At 42.5% G+C, this 23,132-nt stretch overlaps 1 protein-coding gene across 3 annotated transcripts in view; it reads right to left on the bottom strand.

Annotated features, from left to right (window-relative positions):
* The window catches only part of LOC119647011 (gamma-aminobutyric acid type B receptor subunit 2), a 203,403-nt gene that overhangs the window by 59,998 nt on the left and 120,273 nt on the right, over positions 1-23,132 (bottom strand). For all 3 annotated transcript variants that reach the window (XM_038047748.1, XM_038047750.1, XM_038047749.1), the window contains exons 5-8: positions 17,761-18,015; positions 17,461-17,697; positions 8,840-9,141; positions 8,595-8,733 (exon numbers count right to left, since the gene is read on the bottom strand). In XM_038047748.1, the coding sequence (XP_037903676.1) occupies positions 8,595-8,733; positions 8,840-9,141; positions 17,461-17,697; positions 17,761-18,015 (933 nt within the window). The remainder of the gene's footprint in view (positions 1-8,594; positions 8,734-8,839; positions 9,142-17,460; positions 17,698-17,760; positions 18,016-23,132) is intronic.

Raw genomic sequence — 23,132 nt, 5'->3', positions numbered from 1 at the left:
CACAAAGAAACTCGTCCTTGCTGGATAATGATCCGTTCCTCCTACACAAGAACGTGCATCGTAGAATACAGAAATGACATCTAGGTTCAAGTGAGGCAACACGCTCATTTTCATGGCAATGTTGTTTCGCTTAAACAAGGCCCAGAATGAAAAAGGTATGAACACATTGAGGGAATATGGAAATGGACATCCTTCAAATATGGAAAGAAAAAAATCAAGGAAGGCCTATATGAATGGTTCAAAGAATTAACCAGTGGGTAAAGAAAGCGGAGCAGCTATGAAGGGCGGCTGAAATTGCTGGCGAAACACATTTAACTTTTGTACCTGAAAAAAGAATGGCACCGAAAATGAAAAATTAATGCGTGGAAAAATGGGACACCTAAGGAAGAAAAGGATAGGAGAAAGTAGGTGATGATTATCTCCAAAAGAGGTGAAGGATCATACACGGACATTTTCGGAAGGGCAAAGGCAAATCCAGAGATCGTCAATTTGGGGGGAAAATGTTAACTGTGTTAGACAATCCCAGATAGAAACACAAAAGGTCCAAGGATGCAGCAGGCGAGACTTGAGGAATTAGTGGTGAAAATGCTACGATAAGCATACGGTGGGGCAAAGACTGCGGTCATTAGCCTACCAGCGGAGCCCGTATTCCGTACCAGTTGTAAAATTAAATGCGCATGCAGAAAGAACTTTTCGACATGAATTTTGGGGCTAGTCAGAGAGTGAGTTAGGCAACTAAACGATAGAGATTTGTGGGTTCGCAACCAGCAATTTTCGAATTTCGAAACGGAGTCTGTGCTGTATTGGGCACATGGAAGGAGGGAAAGAAATTTGAAGTTCACACCAAAATCCGACAAGATTGAATTTTATCGCCGATGCTATCCCTACCTGCTACCGCTGGGGTCTTTTATGCTACCTTGTTCAGACTATGTGGAGGGGTGATATCTTCTCTCAAGCAGTTGGAAAACGATCATGACATAAGGTTTGATCTGAACAAATGGTTCTAGATCTGGAGGGGAAGACCAACAGAGTCAGACTGCAGATAAACAGCACTAAAATTGGTGATCTTGTTATCTGTATCAAGAAACAGAATATGGAAGGCGTCGATTAATTTACTTATTTTGGTAGCATTGTTTCTGAGTAGCACGGAACTTGATACTGCCAGATGCGTTGATAGCCTTTTCCATTTTTTTTTTTTTGTTAAAAATAAAAAATATTTAACGCAGATGTTAAAATCCAGTACCTGTAGATATTATTTATAAACTTAAAAATTACGAATGACTGTGGCGTCTTTTTTTGTTTAATCCCTCTACTATATTCGTTCTGAGGGTCGTGAAATTTAGCTTCAAAACTCTAGTTCTGCAGTTTGATCATTATGACAGTGTCTCCGCCAGTCTATGCTACTTCCTGTGATATTTGTGAGGAGCCGAAATCAACCAATTCTGCTGTCCCGACACCACTTTGGACTTTGGTGGCGATTTAAAGTCAGTCGCCAAGATCCCTTCAATTTTGCAGCCACTGAGAATCAATTCTGAAGCACAACTTCCCTCCTTTGCTTCCTGCTTACTGCCTGCTTCTCTCGGCATCTACCATCCCGTCAAAAGCCTCCCTGAGCGTCAAACCCTTCATCCCTGATCGACACAGTCGCCTAACCTTCATTTTGGCCGCAGGAAGTTTTCATCAAAACTGCTAGAGGAACAAATCATGAGAAAATGTCCGTGCAGTAAACCTACTTTGCCGACCAAAATAAAGGAGTCGCTCATTTTAACTCTTTTCAGTCTATTTGTCCTGACTTACCGACATCGACCTTCACATTTCTGAAACTGTGCTGGTTGATAAGATGTTGGGTTCTGAGCTCCGGGATCGATTAGCCCTATCTTTTGCTGGGCTTCGGGTAGTACAACAGACAGAGGCGTCTTGACCATTGCAAAGTTCTTATTCTGCCAACCTTCCTTTCCTTATGTGCCTACATTGGCAACTGTGCAGCACCCAGCAAACATCACTCAAATCGCAGTCTTGCTGTTGTTCTTTAACTTATGGCCAATTCTTTTAATCCTTTAATACCGTACTCCCTAGCCTGCACTCTTGTTATGTCCCTTTTTTTCACAAGTACCATGCTCTTATCCCTTCCGCTTCACCAGTGAAATTAATAAGAACAAACTGCAACGAAAAACCATGCTGGTCAACCTCAATTTATCTAAATTATCCCCAACTCAGTTTCCTAACTCTCTTAGCTCGGTATCTTCATCTAAGATGTGGCATTGAACCAAGCTGTAACAAGCCATGATCACGTCCAGAATGAGGACATCTGCGGTGCGTAGTTGTTGCAAATTGTCAGGGAGATAACTTCGATTCCATGGACATGTAACTCACACTGACGAGCATTCATTTGCCGAAATTAGTCGGAACCTCGATGGGAAATAATCAAAACGCCGAAACAACCATGACTTGATTCCCTGGTTTTGCAAACTCCACCCAGAATAGGCCTTGGTCTGAATCAAATGGCCCATGGAAATGACCTAGACGAACCGACCCCAATACTGAAAAGAACAAAATCTGAAAAGAAAGAAGCTTTATCTAAGACTTCAACTTTCGATGATAGGATGTGTTTCGAATTCAGAATGTAAGGCCTTCATATCACGTACTTCCTCTGACTTTGACTCGGCCTAAGCCCCCTTAATAATTTTTAACTGCGTCCTAAATAGCATTTATGAGTATTGATCCTCCATCTGGTCCAGTTCTTTCAATTGTCATTGTCTCCCTATATAACACATTTTTACCTCATTTCCTGTTTTTTTTTTGAAAAAAAGAACTATCCTGGGTGGGCCCCCCTGACTCTCTTACTTAAAGCAACGCAGAACCTTCCTCGATATGTGAAGGCTCTTTAGATTTCCCAGTCACCGATTCCGAGGCTGTGTCAGTGCTCTAATGTCTTACACCTTGGTCCGCTAGACACTTGCTTGTACTGCAGTTTTCAATGCAAATTAGTCCACTATACTAAGTAATAGTTCCGCTCGAAACGTCTCACCATAGGGTCAAAGCTCTTCTCATGTATTCATCGGAGACTTGGGTTCTTAGCAAGAAGAATTGCGAACTCTTGGCCGCGTTCGAGAGAAAAATCCTCTGGAGAATTTTTGGCCCCATATGTTACATGAGGATGAACGATTCGGTAGCCTACATAACGACGAAATCTATGAACAATACCATGACCATCAGGTTGTGGATAAAATCCGGCTCAATAAGTTACGGTGGACGGGTCACTTAATCCGTATGGATGAGGATGATCCCACCCGGAAAGTTTATAAGGGCAATATCTATGGTAGAAAAAGAGGGCGACGCAGACCCTGCCTAAGATGGAGCGATGGCGTTGGCCAGGACGCAAAACAGCTTTTGGGGATATCGAAGTTAGTTACTTATTAAGGCAGACCTAGACCGGTTACCGGTTGTTGCGCCGTTGATGATGATAACTAAATAATAGAATCCGCAATCCTAGAGTGGACCGCTGTAGGCTTGTCGAGAAAATTTGGAAAGAGCTGACGTATAGTTCGGAGTATCGACAACGATGACGTGTAGGTGTGCATTTCATTCTTGATTCATTAATTATGATTCATTCGACTTTCTTCCTATAATATAATTGTGAACATAGAGATTCCTGGTGGACAGTGATCGATCCTGTGAATTTATTGCTACGGCTAAAGAAAATATTACCCAAAATACCCACGGTAACATGCATTGCGACTATCCCTCCCAACTATCAACTGCTCCTATTGCAAGCTGCTATTTGGCAACCAAAATACAAAAGGAGATTTCAAATCAGAATTGCGAGAGTCACGTGCTTTCTGGCAAGAAAATTTTATAGGACATTTCGAATTAAACGTCTTGGTGGTGATCGAGAGAAAACAAGCAAGTAACTGCGAGGCATCCTGAATGAGGCCATCTGAAAAAGTGGACAGGTATGCATGGATTTCAGCGCAACCACTTAATTTACAATAAGCACACCATGAGGAACGTCGCAAGGATCCTAAGAATCCTGGTAGATGTTGCTCCTTATTAGCATTCGATGCTAGAAATGCATTCAACTCAGTCACGGAGCTAGCACTAAAATATATCAAACAAGGTGGAGCTAGTGGTAGAGGACATGATCCTAGCCAAGATACTTGCACGAAAAATGAGACAGCAGTGCTAGACAAGACGTATGGAAGCGAATGCAGAAGGCAGTGTGGTAATATTGGGTTGTGTGATCGCCACGAACAGAAAGCGGACGAGACCTCGAAGGGTTTGTGGGCGAAAAAACTGATTCCATACAGAGATTTAAAGGTGATAGGATGGACGAGGCGCTGAAGAGGAGTAAAAGTTCAGCCATGCTGAAGCAGAAGAGGGATTGGTTGGCCGTAGCTTCTGCTAGATTCAAAACGAGTTGCTGAAATAAGCCAAAGGGCAGAAAGCTAGAAGAGCTGGAGATATAAAAACCTAAATCCAAACCTGTCCCGGAAAGTAATCGTTAACCAATGGTTGCTGGAAATAGCCCTGCTGAAATGGAGGATAGTTGTTAATGGGTGACAGTTCCACGGGGGCCTATTCAGTTCCGGCGTTCACATCGATGGCAAGTGGGGATATTTTTCAAAGACTTTTCAAACAAGTAGAAAAATTGGAAGCTGAACGCTTCATGTATGAAAGGTTTCGTGTATTTCTTACATAAAAGTATTTGAGTGGACATTTGCCCCATTAGAAACTAGCACGTAATATATGCATATATTATGTGAGAATATCCACTTGACATACTGACATTCAAAGTCTTGAATTTGCACTGAAATCATAACTTTAGTCGACAAACTGGTACTCCAGATTGGGTAGGGCTGACAACCCTATACGGAAAATCGATTTGCACACTTTCTCATGGAATGTGCGCTCCCGGTGCCGAATGCTGCTCAGCAGTCGATACCCTGTCCAAATATAGGGCTGATAGAACAACGTTGGAAGAGATGCGCTGGATGCGCCAGTTTCCTGGAGGAGAGCCACTTTACCATATATTATAGGGGTTATCCAATAAACCATGTGCTTCGAGTAGGTTTCTTAGTCAGCCAAAAAATGAAACCCGCTGTTATCGGCTTGGAAATTATAAGCGGAAGGCTATGCACTCTGCGTTTCTGAGGCAAATTTAGAAATATTAGCCTCATAAACGGTCACGCCTCTACAAAGGAGACTGCAGAGTCGGAGAAGGGTATCTTGATATCAATATCATACTTGGAGATTTCAACAATCAAATAGGGACGAAGCCCGTATTCGGGCGATAAGTCGGCTTACACAGCTTACATAGGGACACCAATGATAACGGACTGCTGATTATTCAGTTAGAAGTATCGCACGAAATGGTTCCTGGAAGTACCTGGTTTGCGAGAAACGCGACAATGAATATAAGCTACCAACGGGATGGAAGAATGCTGCATACCGAGTAATGTCGCATTCCCAAAGAACATGGATACGCGCAGAGACCTATCACGAACTCCGTCGAGTGAAGAAGCGTTTTTACAGACGCAAGAGTGAAGCCTGGGAGAACCAACAAGTCCGTGAACTCAGAAAGTACAGAGAGCAACCGCACCAGGCGCGGAAGTTTTACCATGGAAGTCAGCAGGATAAAGCCTTTCACACCTCCTGCCGAGACAAAGAGGTAAATCTGATTTCCGACAGAATGGGCATATTGGAGCGAACCAAAATATTGCCTACTTGGAGGTCCCGCCAACTTGAGACGATGGCTTCCAAACCATAAGCTGCCAAGAGCGGATCGAATCCCAGCCGAATTAGTTAAATATGGAGGCGTCCAACTATACCAAGCGGGTCATTAACTGATGCTCAAGGTGTGGGACAGCGAATAAATATCTGACGACTGGCAGCGAGGCATTATCTGTCCCACATATAAAAAGGGGGGATATCACGCAGTGCTGCAATTGTAGAGTTACTGAGTACCATCTATGAGATATTCTCCTCTATCTTGCAAGGCCAGATACGGATCATTCGCCCAGAACATTACTGGCCCATATCAAAGAGGCTTCACTCCAGGCAAATCAAAAACAGATCGGATTTTCTCTCTGCGGCAAGCAATGGAAAAACTGTTGGAATATGAACATCAGTTCATCGACTTTAAGGCCGCTTATGATAGCATAGCCAGGGTAAACCTGTGCACGGCCATGAAAGAATTCGGTATGCTAACGAAATTAGCAAGACTGACTAGGCTAACCCTGACCAATGTGCGAGGCCAGATAAAAGCAGTTGGATTACTCTCAAGACCATTCAACATCAACAACGGTCTAAGACAAAGGGATGTTTTATCATACGTCACCTTCGTCCTGGCTCTGCGAAAATGATTCGTGATGCAGATGTAAATGCGCGTGGCACCAAGGCGCGTCTTCAAGTCCACACAACTACTGTCCTACGCTGACGATATTGACATTATGGGAACAGCCCCAGATGTACAGTCAACATTTATTCAGATCGAGCAGGCGGCGCGAAATCTCGGCCTGCACATTAATGAAGGCAAGATGGAGTACATAGTGACAACGTCAGCGCCAAGAACCAAAGAACGAACAACGCCGAATCGCACTGATCAAACCGAAACAATACATTTAGGAGACTACAGCTTTGAGACCGTTGGAAATTTCTCCTATCTAGGGTCAAAAATCACAACCGATAACAACTATGACGATGAAATCCGCGCACGGTTGTTGGCAGCCAACAGAGCCTATTTCAGTTTACAAAAACTGTGTCGCTCGAAACGTCTCACCATAAGGTCGAAGCTCTTATTGTACAAGATAATGATCTTGCCAGGCCTTATGTATTCCTCGGAAACTTGGGTCCTTAGCAGAAAAAATTTCGAACTCTTGGCCGGGTTCGAAAGAAGAATCCTCCGTAGAATTTTTGGCCTCTTACTTGAGGATGGACGATTTCGTAGTCTACATGACGACGAAATCTATGAGCGATACCACGACCGTCAGGTTATGAATAAATTCCGCCTCAACAGGTTGCGGTGGGCGGGTCATTTAATGTGCATGGATGGCAGTATCTATGGTAGAAAAAGAAGACGAGACAGACTCTGTCTGAGATAGGGCGATGGTATAGATCAGGACTCCAGACAGCTTTTGGGGATATCAAATTGATGCACCTCGGCCCAAAATCGGGTTACCTGAAGTTAGTTATTAAGGCAAGCCTAGCTCGGGTACCGGTTGTCTTGCGTTGATGATGATTTCTGTGGGAGGAGAGGGTAGAAAACTATGCAGGGGAAACTCAAAGGCCCCCCTGAGAAAGGTTCGACTAGTTATAATAGCTGTTGGCCCGGCAATCCGATTGTATCAGGACTTGGAAGATTATTAAAGCACGCCATTCACGACCGTAACGACCTTTGTAATCGCTAGTGATTGTTACCTTGGTTTACCTTAGATACTCAACTGAGACGATTAATAGCCACCAATCGTGATGATCTCTTGCACCAGTGAGATTTGAACAGGGACATTTTGCTGTGACCAGGGTAATAATCGAAGGGATTTCCAAGAGGAATAACTTTTTAAACGGGCCAAAGGGAAGAAATTTCTCTCCCTCTTACTCCCTACACCTCGTGGAGTTGGGGTGTCAAATAAAATTTTACCATGATAAAACCAAAATGCTTCCGCATTTTCTGAACAAAAGAGAAGATCTCCTGCTTCTCCCTTTTCTCTTCGCTCTGTGCCCTTCCCATTCAATGCCGTTTCGAAATAAAACCGTTCTGTTTTCACTTTAAAATAGCCCTACTTTACCACATCATAGCTTTTCAGGACGATAGGATCGTGACAATTCTTCGTAAATGCCAGAAAAGCCCGACTTTGCGAGGCTATGACCTTTTAAAGAGGGGCGATCGCGGAAAGTTTTTGCCAGGGTTTAAAAGGAGGGAGTTTCCCTTCCTCCCCATAATCACCGCACTGGCTTAGGGGGAAGAAATTAAAAATTCTGCTTTCACCCTAAATTTCATGTTGAATTTGAAAGTCAGATCGATTTACTTTCTAATCCAGAAATAGCTGTAACTCCAGCTGATGGAGAGTTGTCAGCAAAAGAACTCCTTCAGAGATATTAGCTTATTTCTCGGAAGGAAACTAGGTGAACGAATCATATACATGGGACATTCAAACCAATATGTGATGTGACATTGAGACCCCTTTGAGGGATATCAATTCAAGACAAATGAAACACCGAATGCGGCAAGCACTCCCGCAAACCGGGCACGGTCTGCGGTATGCACTACAATACGGAAATTTCAATAGAAATAAAAGTTTTCCCGAATAGAATAGAAAAGTCAAACAGCATTGAATAAGAAAACGAATCCAACTCAATGTTCCCCAGAGTACTTTCATAGTAGGCGTCGATACTAATCCTATTTGATTTCCATATTACCTGCCTCTGCCTCTAATTTAAAATAACAAACGCCTTCGAGAGGAGAAACAAAGATGAAATTTGCATGAATAGGTAATATCCAAAATATTCAAAGTTCAGATAAATTATTTCCAAGCATTACAGCTCCTCTAATCCTACCAATATTCCCATCATAAATAAACAATATCAAATCCACTTACCGTGCAAATGGCCGAGAAGGACTTCTCTGACGAAGGCAGTGTCGAGTGGTCTAACCCCAGAAGTACGACGGCCGTATAAACCAGAATACATCCGACAGCAGTGATGTTACTCAACTTGGGGCTGGAGAGTTTAATCGTTCTGCAGTGGACAGAAAACAGGAGAGAAATTACATTCAAACAAGGACAGAATACGACCCCATCAGCAATAACGCAATCAAAACTGAAATCTTTTCTACTTTACTTACTTCCTTTTCCGGAAATGGAGATTGAATGCCAGGAACACAATGGCCAGGGCAATTCCGAACGAAGCCAATGTGGCCATTGTGTAGAAGGCCACCGGCGCTATTGTGGCTACTTTTAATTTGAAGACCCGCTTGGCTATCGGCACCTGTCCGCTGTGCCATTTGATCATTTTGCAATCAGGACAATGAAAATCGAGATTCTGCTCGGCCGGATAGTAGAGGGCGACCGGTTCCGGGCTTCCACGTTGGATTTGATAAAAGGCCGATGTGCCTATCCGATCTGGACCGCTAAAGGAAACTGGACCCTGGGGAAGAAAAGCAAATGTAAGGTGGTGACAACTGAATGAATATTAATTATACAATTTGATTGTTACAATATAATAACATGGTATTTCCATGAACTTACAATACATTGCTAATAACGAATTTTGGAAGCTCAAATCACATTGAAAAATGGTTCCTATCTAATTCTTGTAAAGAAAAGTTTACTCATTACCTACAAAAGTAATTTCCAAGTGATAGAAGTAAACAGCTCAGATAAAAAGTTAAACATTCAAATGTCGAAGGAGTAAAGGAAAGATTCTAACCATAAGCATGGACACTACCACATATATTATTTCCGAAAAACTCCCATATACAAACTGGAATTAACAGTACTCGACTTACTTTGAGGTAAAAGGTAGAGCTCACCGAAGCGAAAAGCTTACTTTTATGCTGCATCCCCAATGAAGAACATCCCTTGTCGAAAGGGCTTACTTACTGAAAAAACTAATATTCATAGGGAGCAAAGGAGACGCTAAACATAAAATATGGATGTGTGTCTTTAAAAGGGAGACATTTTCCTTAGTAATAAAAGTCTCTAAAAACTAAATTCCATGAAAACATAAGAAAAATGTTAGCAAGGAGCAGATTTTTCGCTTCTCCCAGCAACCTTCTTTGAAGTTAATGCGTAACTTCGGGTTTCTTCCGTAAAAAAACTAACTTTTCAGATGGCCAGCTCTTCTGAAAAGTTAACCACTTGTTTCGTTTCGAAGCAGAATTTTCAATGATGGAATAACTTATGGAGGGTTGGGTTCGTGTTTTGAGTTACTCTTTAGTGTGCTTTTTGCTGTTGGAATGGAGTGACATGGCTCTGTATTTCTCTGGGATGGGGAAAATGCTTCAGAGGTGGCCGCTTGTTTCTCCCAATAATCTAAAAAATAATCACTTCTCTAATTACTTTGAGCCAGAAGTGGGTTAATCCTTCATCCGCAGACTGTGTTATGATTTGAGTTAGGAAGTGGTTTGTTAGAAAAGGGCTGAATAAAATCATACGGATTAAGAAAACTAATTTAATTCATTAATTTATTGGCAAAAAACGTAAATTACTGTTCAGAATTCTTCAGTTGATACCCCATAATTGTTCAACCATCATTTAACGCCCATTTAACGCGTCGGAAAACTTTTCGAACGGGTCATCTTTAATAGGCCTGTACCGATCAAAGAAAGGGAAGCGGTCTCTCAGATAAGACTTTCCGATTCCGAAAGACACTATCGGTACTGTGAAGAAAGAAGCAGAGAAAGCAATGGAGTCCATTAAATTTAGTGCGGCACTCTTGATGTGAAAAATACCCTCGATAGTGCAAAATAGAAAAAATATAAGCGCTTTTAGTCAAGTTAGGCTTTCCCGAATTCCTAGTACGCATAGCATTAAATTTCTTCGAGAGAAGCTATTATGTTACGATACGGACGATGGACGTAATACGTATAGAACGACGTGTGGAATTCCATAAGAATCGGTCCTCGGCACTCTTCAGTGGATAGTAATTTAGGACGGAATTTTGAAGTTGTGAATGCACAAAGGACTGATAACCATTGGCTTCGCAGATGACATCAGAATGAATATCGTGGCACAAGATATTGAGGAGATCGAGGTCCTCACAAACGAGGCAATTTTCGAAATCAGATTTTGGCTTGACGACGATGGTGTTGACGCTCGCAGAGCATAAATCCGATGTAGTTAGTTAGTATCACTAAGGGAAGAAAGCAAACTTCAATAAAGATCAGAATTGGCGAATACATCACACAACCAACGCTTAAATACCTAGGAATCATAATTGACAATTTAGCAACAAAAGCTTCGGGGGATGCTACATCGTTAACAAGAAGGTTATCGTATGTAGGTAGCCCTGGGCAACGCCGTCAACTCCTTATCTCGGAAGTTGTCGACTCCATCTTACTTTATCCAGCTCCATTCTCAAACGTCGTCACTCAAACTAGAAGCAAATAGAGGAAAAATCGTCACCCCATAGCGATTGAGTGCATCGCAAACGTCGTGCGCTTACCGTACAACATCTGACGAAGCGGCATGTGTAATAGCAAGCATGGTCCCGAACGAAATCTTGGCGAGTCCTGTACCTATTAGTATGAAGTGAAGCTATTTTGCAGTGCCAAAAAAAAGGGTTGATTCACCTAAAGGATGCTGGACTCAAAGTATTATTGAGGTGTCTCAAAATGAATCAAACAAAGGCCCGATGAAAGTTAGCTACAACCTAACTCAATTTTTGAGCGGACACGGAGGACACCTATTATAACTTTATCACTTCGGGTGGGACGACTGCCCGAAATGTGAGATAATTGCAGATGGTGCGGAGCATGTTAGTTTTAGCTGTCTGAGGGTCGTCACACACAGAGCGAAGTCGGAAACTGGCGTACACCAGGCAAATCAGCAACATATCATATTTTCTCTTTGCGGCAAGCAGCGGAAAAACTATTGGAATATGGCCATCAATTTCAAGGGGGCCTATAACTCAGCTGATATTGATCAAATTTCGAGGCCAGATAAAAGCGGCAGCATCACTCTCGAGACTATTTAACATCTCCAATCGCCTCTTCGTGTGAACATGGCCTACTTATGCCTAGGCTGGGTAGGCGGAAATTAAATGGCTGTGGGAACTATAGTTGAACGAACAAACCGAAACCCAGAATCGAGTTCTCTACTTTCGATATCCTGTGACCATAGCACCTTAGTGGGAAACCTGGCTACTAAGAGATGAAAGTAGAGTGGAAATTAGATCAACACCACGTCTATTCAGAAAGAACCCAAACCATAGGAGATCACCACCGGAAACGACGATGGCCTTTGGCAGCCAGGATTTATCGCGATACTTGGAAAGGAATTAAAGTAGTTCCTACATTAAAACATTTGTTTTTAGTCCATAGCATGTGGATAAAATTGACGAAACCAGAGAAGCATTTCTCCAACTTGTAACGTGTAAATTAATTATGTGGCTTTACTATCGAGACTTGACGCGCATCAAGTTACCTTATATTAGGACGCTCGAAAAGAAACACAGCCAAAAATTTAGTAGCAAAGTAACGCAGAACACATAGGTGACAACTTCTCATGATAAAGAGAGGCGAGAAAGCAAGCAGTCTAAGTAGGAAATGTGCTATTGAGTTCTTGGGATCCAGGCAAGCTGCGAAGAAAGGAAAGGTATCTTCACCGAAGAAAACAAGGCCTGCGAAAATAATCGCGAAAGTAGGTAGTTTCTGGACTGCGACCTGAGCAACATCAGTAGTGGACGAAATCTACACTGGGCACACCGAAGAATAGGTAAAGATTGATAGCAAAAGGAGGAGAAAGATTTGCCTAGAAATATTAATTATTTGGAAGAATACAGGTAAGTCCTACGCAGACATTCTTCAAAATGTTGATCCGAAACTTATGGACACAGACGATAGTGCGAGTCTTATCACTCGAAAATACAAAGGGGATCTGATTTTGGAATTAAATTGATTCTGCGAGAAATCAAACGATTTGGAAGAACAAGCTAAAGTTATAACCAGAAAGCAATAGATAACTATCGAATGCAAGAAACTAGAAGAGGTCACTTCGCGGGATTGCGGTCAGGAAATTATGCGAGGGAGTCTGCGTACAGACAGAAAACGATCACCGCGAGTAAGCCAGGGATAGGTAACGTCAGGCGCACACTCAGGGTGCAGGTACCTTCAAGATGATGTTTAAGTTTTTTTCATTTCGGCCAACTCGGTGAAGAGAGTCGCCTCAACAATTGCCCAGGAAACCCACTATGAATGTCATGTTATGAAACCGGGTGTGAGCGTTACAGGTAGAGGCAGGTGTCCGACAAGTACAAGTCAACCTCAAACTAATACAAACGAATGTAAACGTGGCAGTGCTTTGTAAATTTGGATGAGAGGTATAGGCATACAGAAGGCAAGCCATACAAGAAACAATGGCAATTCTAAAAGTCGGCTTCGATAGGTCAAAAATCGACAGCGGGGACCTTAGTGTATGGAAGTCGAGTGACAAACAATAAGTGACATCGTAGCCAAGGAATCGAACGTGCACTGGCAGTAAAAGAACCAGGATGGCTTGCTGGTCTACCGAGAGTTTTGGAGAAACGAGATTCGTTGCCGCCTCCCCTTCCAGGTTACGGCCAGAAAGGAATGGCGAAAGAAATAATTAATAAAAAATCATTTGTGTAAGCGTAAAACAAAAGTATAAGACTATATAATGTCTCGACAGCGATTGTACTGCAGCACGAAACCAAATTCCAAGTGGAACCATGAAATCTCAATGCTGAGATGGTCTTTTCGGCGAGCAAGGAGACTTGCCAATGGGTAGACGGGAAGTCGGAGCAACGTGAGTTGGTAGAGGATTTACGGGATCTAGTAACCTAAGGAAAGCTATATTAAGAAGCAAGCGGGACTGATTGCTATCAGAAGCTTTGTTCCGATGCCAAAATGAGCCCATGAGGCGTTGGTTGAAGAAGTGTGATGAAGAAGATACGTCAAAAATTACCGGGGCTCTTGATGAAAGTAATTATAACCAGTGGTCCAACGGGATGTCGTTTCGATTCCCTCCCTTTCGATGAGGAGGAACTGTGGGGATCTGCGGACATATTCAAACTAAGGAGGCTCTTGGATTGAACGGAATTCCAAACAAGACTCCCCGCTAGGTTGCTAGGGCTAGAACTGATCGGGTGAAGCAGAAGTTAATTCTGCTACCGAAGCTCTAAAGATAGCCGAGCATGCTTTCTTCATATCGTTCTATTTGATTTTTAACCTATGGGGAAGACGTTATAGAAGGTGCTGCCCCCTTTCGTCGAGCTTGTGAGTAATCCATCAGAACGATAGTATGGATTTGCAGGAGCGCGTTCTACATCGATAGGGTAGCAATTGTTCTGGATCTTACTTAGGAGATGATGCCACTTGATAAGTGCCACACGGTGGTGATGTCGGAAATGCATTTAATTCTATCAACTGAGGTTGACACCTTTGCCAAATGTCCCTATCCACTTAGCTCGGTTGATCAAGAGTTACCTATCGGAGAGGCTTCTTGGATATACAAACGACGGGTCTAAAATATCAAATGTGACAGCAGATGTTCCTCAGGATGCTGCAATGGAACGGCTGCTGTGGAACATCACGCGCGATGGAGACCATGGCCTCCGAGTGCTAAATAAAGCAATTTTTATTGGTTTTGTTGCATATGTAATTGTGAAAAACCTCGATTATATGGAATATAAACTATTCACTCTATCAAATTATGTAACTGGACCTAGAAGACGAAAAGACCTAGGCGTTTTAAAGAAAAACAATACTGTTAACACTCGAATTGGTAATCACGACGTCATTTCAAAGTCGATCTATAAATACCTATACACCAGAGAAGGCGGCAAAGAGTAGTTTATCTCTAGTAAAGATGAATCCTAGCATCGGGGGCCAAAATATAATCGCTGGTTTTTTATCGCAAACCTTCTTCCCCGCCCTTTCTCTATCAAATACATTCTTCTATATGCGGCTCTTATCTTGACGGGAAGATGCCGGTCAATCGTGCTGACGGTATGAGGACAGCAGTATGAGGCAGTATGTTTCATTGCGTCATTGATCCCCTTGTATCTTCTAGGGAAGTCGGTTCAAAATCTTTTCTCAAGAAGGAGGACGAATTGGCTCGAGGTGGCTGTGGAATTCCGAAGAGCCACCAGGAAAGAACTTTACAGAAGATGGCAACCAAGGTAGGATGATTCTGCAAAGGGTCGCTGCATCCACACGTTGATCCCGTGTATTGAGGAATGGGTCGAGCGAAAGCACGGAGAATTGAATTATGGCATAACACAGTTAATATGGGGCACGGTATTTATAGGAAGCATTGGCATTGGTTCGTATTGGATAAGTTTCCTAACTATCCCGAATGCGTAGCTACACCGGGAGAATATTATGGTTCTTAGAGGAGGGGTGAAGGCAATTTCGATGCAGACGTCAGTCCGAGGCGGATTGGAATAAACTTTGGTATAGTTATCTTTCAAACAAACTTTAAGAACTGAAAAAACATGTCGGAAATGGATTAGATAAAAGTCGTCCCTACGTACGTATCACTTCACCTTGGCCCGGCGGTAAATGGAGAGAAGTGTGGGAGTGGTTTCACTGGGTGCGAATCTCAAATCTGGCTCTAGCTTGACGGAGCAGCGTATTTTTACGATTTTCATCGTAACTCGAAGAAACGAAACCAAAAAATTTAATGGAGTGGACCAATGATTAGGTGGAAGGTTTGTTGGAAGATCTAAAGTTATCTCCAGGCGAATGTGTGGACAAATAGACTGATGTCTTTCACGACTTAGTTTGAAGCAAGCAAGGTTCTGAAGTTGAGGTCTATCTTTCAGATAAAAACAAGAATGATCCTTTCTTTGGGATTATGAATAACTGTTTTTCTGGTTGAAATGTGAAAGGTCCTCAGAAGAACAACCTGAGTGATTGACAAGCAATTGCAAGACAGGCACCTCAGAACTTCAACGACAGCCAAGCGGTATTGACAGCATTTAACAGTTCTTCAAACATCTCAAACATCGTTCAGGAATGTAGCAATCGTTTGAACTTTATATCTAGATTCAATACGGCGGAATTTCTCAAAGTATCTGGTGCATAGAAAGCTTGCTTCTATTCCGAAATCGGAGACAGCAATTGTCGAAAAGCAAGAAGACATGCAGAAATGTTATGGGAACTGCGACCGGACATAATTCTGCTGTGCATATGTGCAAAGTAACAGAAAAGGAGAATCCACGGAACACTTCCTAGGAGAGTGTTGTCCTCTGCTATACTTCAGCTACAGCGGATAACATCACATCCTCTAACGGAAATTCGGCGTCACCTAATAGAATCTGGGATAACTAGTACAATGTGTATAGGAGATAGCCCCTTCCGTCACCTCATTCACATCCACCAACCCCTTAGCTGCCGAAAGTCGGCAAATCGAGTTCCATTCTATTCCAACAAATTCTTACCCTCTACAATAAGGATTATCTGCCCAGAACAAAAACTGGAGTCATTCTCTATACTAATCTCTATTGGCCTCCCTGAGTTCTCAATTTAACTACTTTAACTTACTTAACTTTTTCATTTTTTATTGTAATATTTCGATGGATCTGATTGCACGTAAATTCACGTTGTTATTTTTCTGGGATATTATTGGGAATACAGACGAGAGTTTATGTGACCTCAGTACGTGGTGTCTATTTAAAGAGAAGGTGTCAAAAAGGACCGATTTGAAAATTTGATTTGTGAATCCAGAATAAAACAGATTGATTGCGTCAGTCGAGAATACACGTGCTCCTGTAAATTACGCTCCATTCCTCTGTACAACTATAATTTCGCTTATACTGACTCATGTCCTTGGATCCCTTCTTCCTTTGGCAGCAATAAATTTTTGAACAGTGTTCTGACACTATGCTTGCCTATGCGTCAGCCCGTAAGCCCCGAAATTTTGTGCACAATTCCTTGGCTTCATTCACTACTTCTTGGGAAAAGTCTCACAACCAGATAGAACTATAGAACTATCAAGTCAATTACGAAGCGTGACTTGGAGCAGGATATAATCGCGTCAATGCTTTTCTACCTCCTGAGGCAATAATAAAACACAAAAAGCGAGGAAGCCACTCTCGTCTCTCCTGGATTTCTTTTGCTCATAAATTTTATATCACCTATTTATAGGCAGAATATAATCCCTACAACAAGTGGTGCAGGAGCATCAACGAAATAATAATAAATCCTTATCCTCGTCGGTAAGGCTGGAGGAGCGAAATGAAAGACGGATCGATACCGTTATACTTAAGGCAGTTAGAATGCTGGCTTCAAGATAGTTTGAATAATATGAAGATACTTACAAGGGAAATCGTAAAATATTTTTTTATGTTTCGAAGGAAATTGATCCTTTGGGATGGTGGATTTTGCCATTATTCGACGGAAATGTGAGTTCATCCCAAAATTGTTGATAGAATTTTACTCAAATTTAATGCATGTTTTGTGACTGCTAAGTCCACGTCTTGGGTCGCAATTTCAAATAAACCAGGACTGAAGTCATATGTGGGCTTTAAAAGAAAGACGAAATGGGGAGGTGACCCGAGCCGCCATGTTTTATTATTTTCCTAAAATAGCCCAGCAAAGACTCCCTTTATGTCTGAAATAAAATCTAAAAACAATTCCTAATGCCGAAGGAAGAAAATTGTTTCCATTCATCATAGGCCCACGCACGCTGTTGCATTATGGGAGCATATAAAAGCAAATAAATCTTGATATAGGTGAGCACGCTACCATGCCCGAATAAAGAAAGTTCTGAGAATACTCACCGACACTCCTAAAAAATTCAATTTCCCTAGCTGACGTAGGAACTCCTGGGCCATATCATATCGTGTATAGTCGAATCGATCCAATTTCGATTGTAGTGCATTCCGCGTCCAATGGTCCTCGGCGCCTCGCAGGGCCAGCGCTATTGCCCAGGCCGCATCATACGTCTGCGGAGCATACTTGGAGAGCGGCTCAGGGACCTGGAGCTCGCTCAGCTGCCTAAGAAACATCTCGTTGCTCTACGGATTACTACTTAATTTATATATATTTGTTAGGATGGGTTCATAGTCAGCACAAATTACCAGTCCACTGTAGCTGCTCTTGTTTCCCACAATGCTGTTGTGGCTCGACACAATGATAACATTCTCCACGGTTCGGGCCAGTTGCGACGAGAGACATCCGTCGGGCTCCTCCAGATGCCACCACGGTGGACCCATACTCTCGTGCAGGATCCATGCATAATCTGCTCCGAACATGCCGAGTTTGAAAGCCTCACAGAAGATTTTCGGAGCCAGCTCCTGCGAGAAGCTTCCAATGATTATTCGTGTATCAAGGTCCTGGAAAGTGAAAGTACACGGACGGGAGCTAAACGATGATTTATTATTAATAGAGATGTACACCCAGTAAAATTCAAATGAAAGTGCCAGTTCGTCTGGTTGCCAGCGAGAACTTATGCTGATTTTGGGGGTTGTTTGGGGGAGAATTGCCTAATTAAGTTATTGCAATGGGGGATGGGAAGAATATATTCTAGTGGTAATACAATGATATGCATAATTCAAACCGGAAGCTGGAGCGTGTGAAAGGAAAGCACTAATGGACAAAGGTGACAAACTAAATACCCTAATGGATTTGATCTTACACCCCCGAAATGCCGCTGGCTTCGCATTAAACATTATCTTCTCTCCATTTGTCATTATTAGTTCTAATTAAAATTTAGAAGTTAATAGAAACGGAGTGTTGTGCCACTTTTATAGGAGTGATTCTTACTACTTGTGGCAACCAATTAAATGTAGCTTTGGCTGTAGCACTTCTTCAGGTGTCGAGGTTATCTTCCACCTTTCGGCACATCATTTATAGGCAACGTATTCAACCCATCTTGGAAGCACCGACTTGCATACCGAGTTTAAACTTTTCAGTGAATTAGAATGAGAACGTCACTATAAACTGAAAATGCCATTGGTTTGCTAATTCTCTTTTAGCAAAAATCTTGACGATAGTAGTTCACATAGCACAGGAAATGAGTTGATCTATAGCAACAATCGAAAACCACTATGGAGTGCTATATTTGGGAAAATTCATCTCCGCCGTAGTTGAAGTCGGCGTTGGGAAAGGATTTCAAAAGACAAGACAGAGCTACGCCAGTTTGTAGCAACGACGATCTGCACTTTCGTGTGGCCCTCGAAGTATTGCTTCCAGTCAAGGTCTCTGGTTTAGATTAACTCTTTTGGTCATCCAACTCGATTTCTAGGTTCACTATAGTCGTTCAGGTTTCTCTAATATCGTTATTATTCTAGTGGATAAGTTTCGGGCTAATATCGTCGTTGGGCCTCGACCTCTAGGATGTCCTTCCTCTAACCATCTTGATCCATTGGCCACAAATTGCAATTTCGAAATCCAATGTGATGCTTGTCTGCGTCAACAGAATCTAGCCAGCGCTTTCGGGGTTTTCGGCCGATTTTCATCCTTCTATTCTCACTTCGAGTACCGTTTAAGTTTCTGAGTGCCGGCCATATGTTGAACGTTTGATTAATTTGGAGACTTCAGGGTCGTCAAATATTTGGTGCAACTCATGGTTGTATCTGACTATTGGTCATCCTCTCGTTTAGCTCCTATATTAAGCTCTTCAGGACCTCCCTCTCGAAGGTATTGACCAGTTTTTCGGAGGTTTGCATTAGGATCCTTCTTTCTCATCCGGAGCTTTGGTTTGTTGTGTATGCAGCTGATTTTTTTTAAACAGAAGCACCAAATAGAAACCTCAATTTTCGAACTGAATTCAGTATTTTGTTTTGAGTTATGCACCTAAGTATATAAAGTTGTCTACAATTGTTAAGTTTTACCCGTCTCCGTGATAATTTTCGTCTTGTTTTGATTAGTTTGTAGACTAATTTCGTTTGCGGTTTTGTTGAGATTTATTAACATCTTCTTTGCCGACGCGAAAAATCGCACCATGATGTTCATATCGGCCTCATTAGTAACAATTTGACAGAATTTACATATGGTATAGAGCAGGGCACTTTTTGTGCACACAGACAACTTTGCTGCTCCAGTGCCAGATTAAACAGTGGAGGTGCCAGCCCATCTCGTTGTTTTAATTTGAAGTTTGTCTCAAACCCCTTGCGCTGTTGTGTGAGACATTGCTATTCTGGTAAGGCTTATCAGAATTTTTTCAAAAATTACTTTGCACAATACATACGATCAATATTGTCATATGTCCGCTTGAAATTTACGAATATTTGATGTACGTTGATGTTGAATTTGCGGCATTTTTCCAGCACCTATTTGACAGTTAATAGATGATTAATTGTCAATTTTCCTGTCCGCTTCTGGTGCTCTGGCCATTAATGCAGATGGGGAGATTGTAAAGACCCATCAGACAATGAACCTTGGTTTGTTGGTGATTATCTTTAGTTCAACTCTACTTGCCTCTCTTTCCGAATCGAGAGCCATTTGCCAAGGTCCATGATCCCATGAGAGAGCAAGCAGATGTCATCAGCTTAGTCGTGGTGTTTGAGGAAAGATGTGATTGTCCATTGAATTCCTTCACGTCCTCTCGACAATGCAACTCAGTGCACCGTTACCGATAACAAGAAGAAATAATATCTGTGACAGGATGTAACTTTGGCCGATTCCACTTTGGACGTCAAAATCCGCCGAGATTTTGCCGCATATGTCGCTCTGATAGTAGCTATTAGTTTCTCGGAAACGCCTCTTCCTCGTAGAGATACACTCCCTGTTCACACTCTCGAGAGCTTTCTCAAAGTCGATGAAGAGCGAAGATCTAAACTCTGCACGCTGTTCCGAATGATCCATATCGTGTTGATGTGGTCATTGCTGGAGGATCCGGAGCAGGAACCAGCCTGCTCTCTGTGGATCAAGCTTTCGAGATGTTCTTTGATGTGTCGGAAAAGTATTTTAGCGATTATCTTTGCAGCGGCAGAGAGTACGCAAATACCCCTCCAATTGTGACACTCGAAACGGGTCCCTTTTTCCCAGATCTTGACAATCCACTCTCTGGGAAAGGTCTCGGATTCCCAAGATTTCTGTTCTTGTACCAGCAGCAGATCAGTAGTAATTGCTAGTGCAGCAACAAATAACTCTGTGGGGAGACCGTCAAATGCAGCGGCTTTACTCCGTTTGAGTGAATTGATTGCCAAAATGATTGCTTCTCCAAACAGAAGGGAATTCTGTTTGGAGAAGCAATCCGTATCCACATGTTACTGTGAGTAGCCATTTCATCCCCGGATGGGATACGGTTAAGAAACGTGGTGAAGTGTTATTTCCACGTCTTCAGTTTTCATCATCGTGGGTAAGATGTTGAGTCGTTGAGTTCCTTCACAGGATCATCGAAAGATTTTTGACCACTTGAATACTGTTTCGTGATGCGGTATGCATTCCTCAAATCATTGCGATCTGGGGCAATTTCCGCTAACCCGACTAGCGCAATCACAGCGTACGCTATGCTAAACTTCTCTGGATTGATCGGTATCAGAGCTCGAGCACGTCACACCCGCCATCACTCGCAGCGGTCAGTAAAGCCTTCAACCCCTTCCGTTCATCGATCCGCTTCCATCATTGTGCAGTCAACCAAATCTTCTTCGATATTTTGGGGCGCATTAGTCATTACGTCTGCCTATCGATCAGCAAGACAGCTATCCCACTGTCGAGCTACAACTAGATCATACAAGCGGTCGGTGTTGAACTTAGGGGATCGCAGCTCTGCAACGCCTTGATGTCTTCACCTCTCTTTTACGCATATTCAGAAAACAACTCTTAAATCTACTGCTGATCGAGAAGTGGCCGACCTTAAACCAGAATTATCGTGGCTGTCAGAAACAACCCGACACCAGATTCGCGTCTGCTACCACTTGGCTATCCAGAGTGCAAAAGCACATTGCCGCAACAGGGGGAGGAGTACTCTCCAGCGCAGAATCTCCAGTTTATATCGCTGGAATTCCAGCTCAAGTTGGAGAAAACAAGCATTCTAAGGACTCTCGCTACCATTATCGAGGAGCGTACGGGCATTGCAGAAACGTTATTGTTGGGGTTTCGGTAGCAATAAAGTTTCAAAAGTTGCTAGCCCACGAATTTCTATTCTATTTAGTCACCTCCTACGATACTTTGAATGTCTTCTTAACCACTTGGAGCCCTCTTAAGCGCCAAATGACAAGTATATAAATAAAATGCAGTTGGTTTTTTCCTAAAATGGGATAAATTATTTATTACTATTTTATTTAAAATCTTTTTGAAACCGTGGATAGAAGCGATAAAATTGAAATTGATGTTTTGGCAGGTATGGTTCATAGACCGTCTAATTTCATGAGTTCAGAGGGATGTCTTGTTTGACCGGTGACTTGTTTATTTACAAAATTCGATGTCAATCATTAATTAATTCCGATGTCATGTCTGTATGTGGAATCTGGCCTGAAGACGAGAGTGTTTGGAACTCTTTCCCACTAGAAACAAACGAGCATTTCCCACACTTTTACCATCTATTTACAGATCTCTCACTTTCAGCGTTTTTAGTCTGTGGCAAAGGAGAGATTGATTTCGCAGTGAATATGTTCGTCATCAGATCTGCCAGGATATCAATCGGCATTATTCCCGAGATGACGAACGCTGCATCATCGCAGGCAGTTCTGAACGCAGAGCACATCCTTAGGGCTGTCGTTTTCTAGACTGCACTCAACTTATGAACGTTAAATACGATCGCGTTCCCCAAACTGAGGCGGCATATAGCGGAATCGAGCTATAAGCAACCTAGAAGTATACTGTGGCCCTCCCTTGTTCATCTGCCCGTTTATATGTCTGTCTGTCTGTCACACCCAAGCTACTCCGAACTCGACCTAACGTTCGGTGAGAAGGTTCGGTGTGCGATTTTCTTTATATGTAATGATTGAGATGATTTTGTTTTGTTTCTTTGCATAGGATGTGAGCGAAAACTGGGTATCTTTACCGCTAATGAACATTTTCGAGGAATTAGTAGACAGAGAAATATCTCAAATTATCTTCTAAAGGCATTCTACGTCCAAAGTTGAACTGGTGATATTGCGGTTGGTACGTGGATGGTGCTTTCAATTCAACTGACGGTCGGGTGCATTGCGGGCTCTTCCGGCGTAACTAGTAGGCCGAACTGAATGTGAATGGCATGTATGACTTTATCATCATATAAAGTCGTCTTAAATAACCGGCGGGGTACATGCGAACCTATTATTTTTTCTTTTTATCGGTGACGTTCTTCATGCTGTTCTGTCTGAAGGACGTGGAGAAATTCAATGGCCGGTGACATCTTTACTAAAATACCTCGACTACGTCAATGATATCTGTTTGCTCTCTCACCGAGTCATGGAGCTTGGACAAATGGCTCTGGATTTAGAAATAGAGACTTTAGTTGTCTGAATTGTTGTTCAACTGGAGATAAACACCAACAAAACCAAGGTTCTTACTCTGACGGGCC

The sequence above is a fragment of the Hermetia illucens genome, chromosome 1 (genome assembly GCF_905115235.1).
Source record: "Hermetia illucens chromosome 1, iHerIll2.2.curated.20191125, whole genome shotgun sequence".
In the NCBI taxonomy this organism is placed as follows: Eukaryota; Metazoa; Arthropoda; class Insecta; order Diptera; family Stratiomyidae; genus Hermetia; species Hermetia illucens.
The sequence above is the reverse complement of the archived record's forward strand: the minus strand, read 5'-3'. Positions and strand labels throughout refer to the sequence as shown.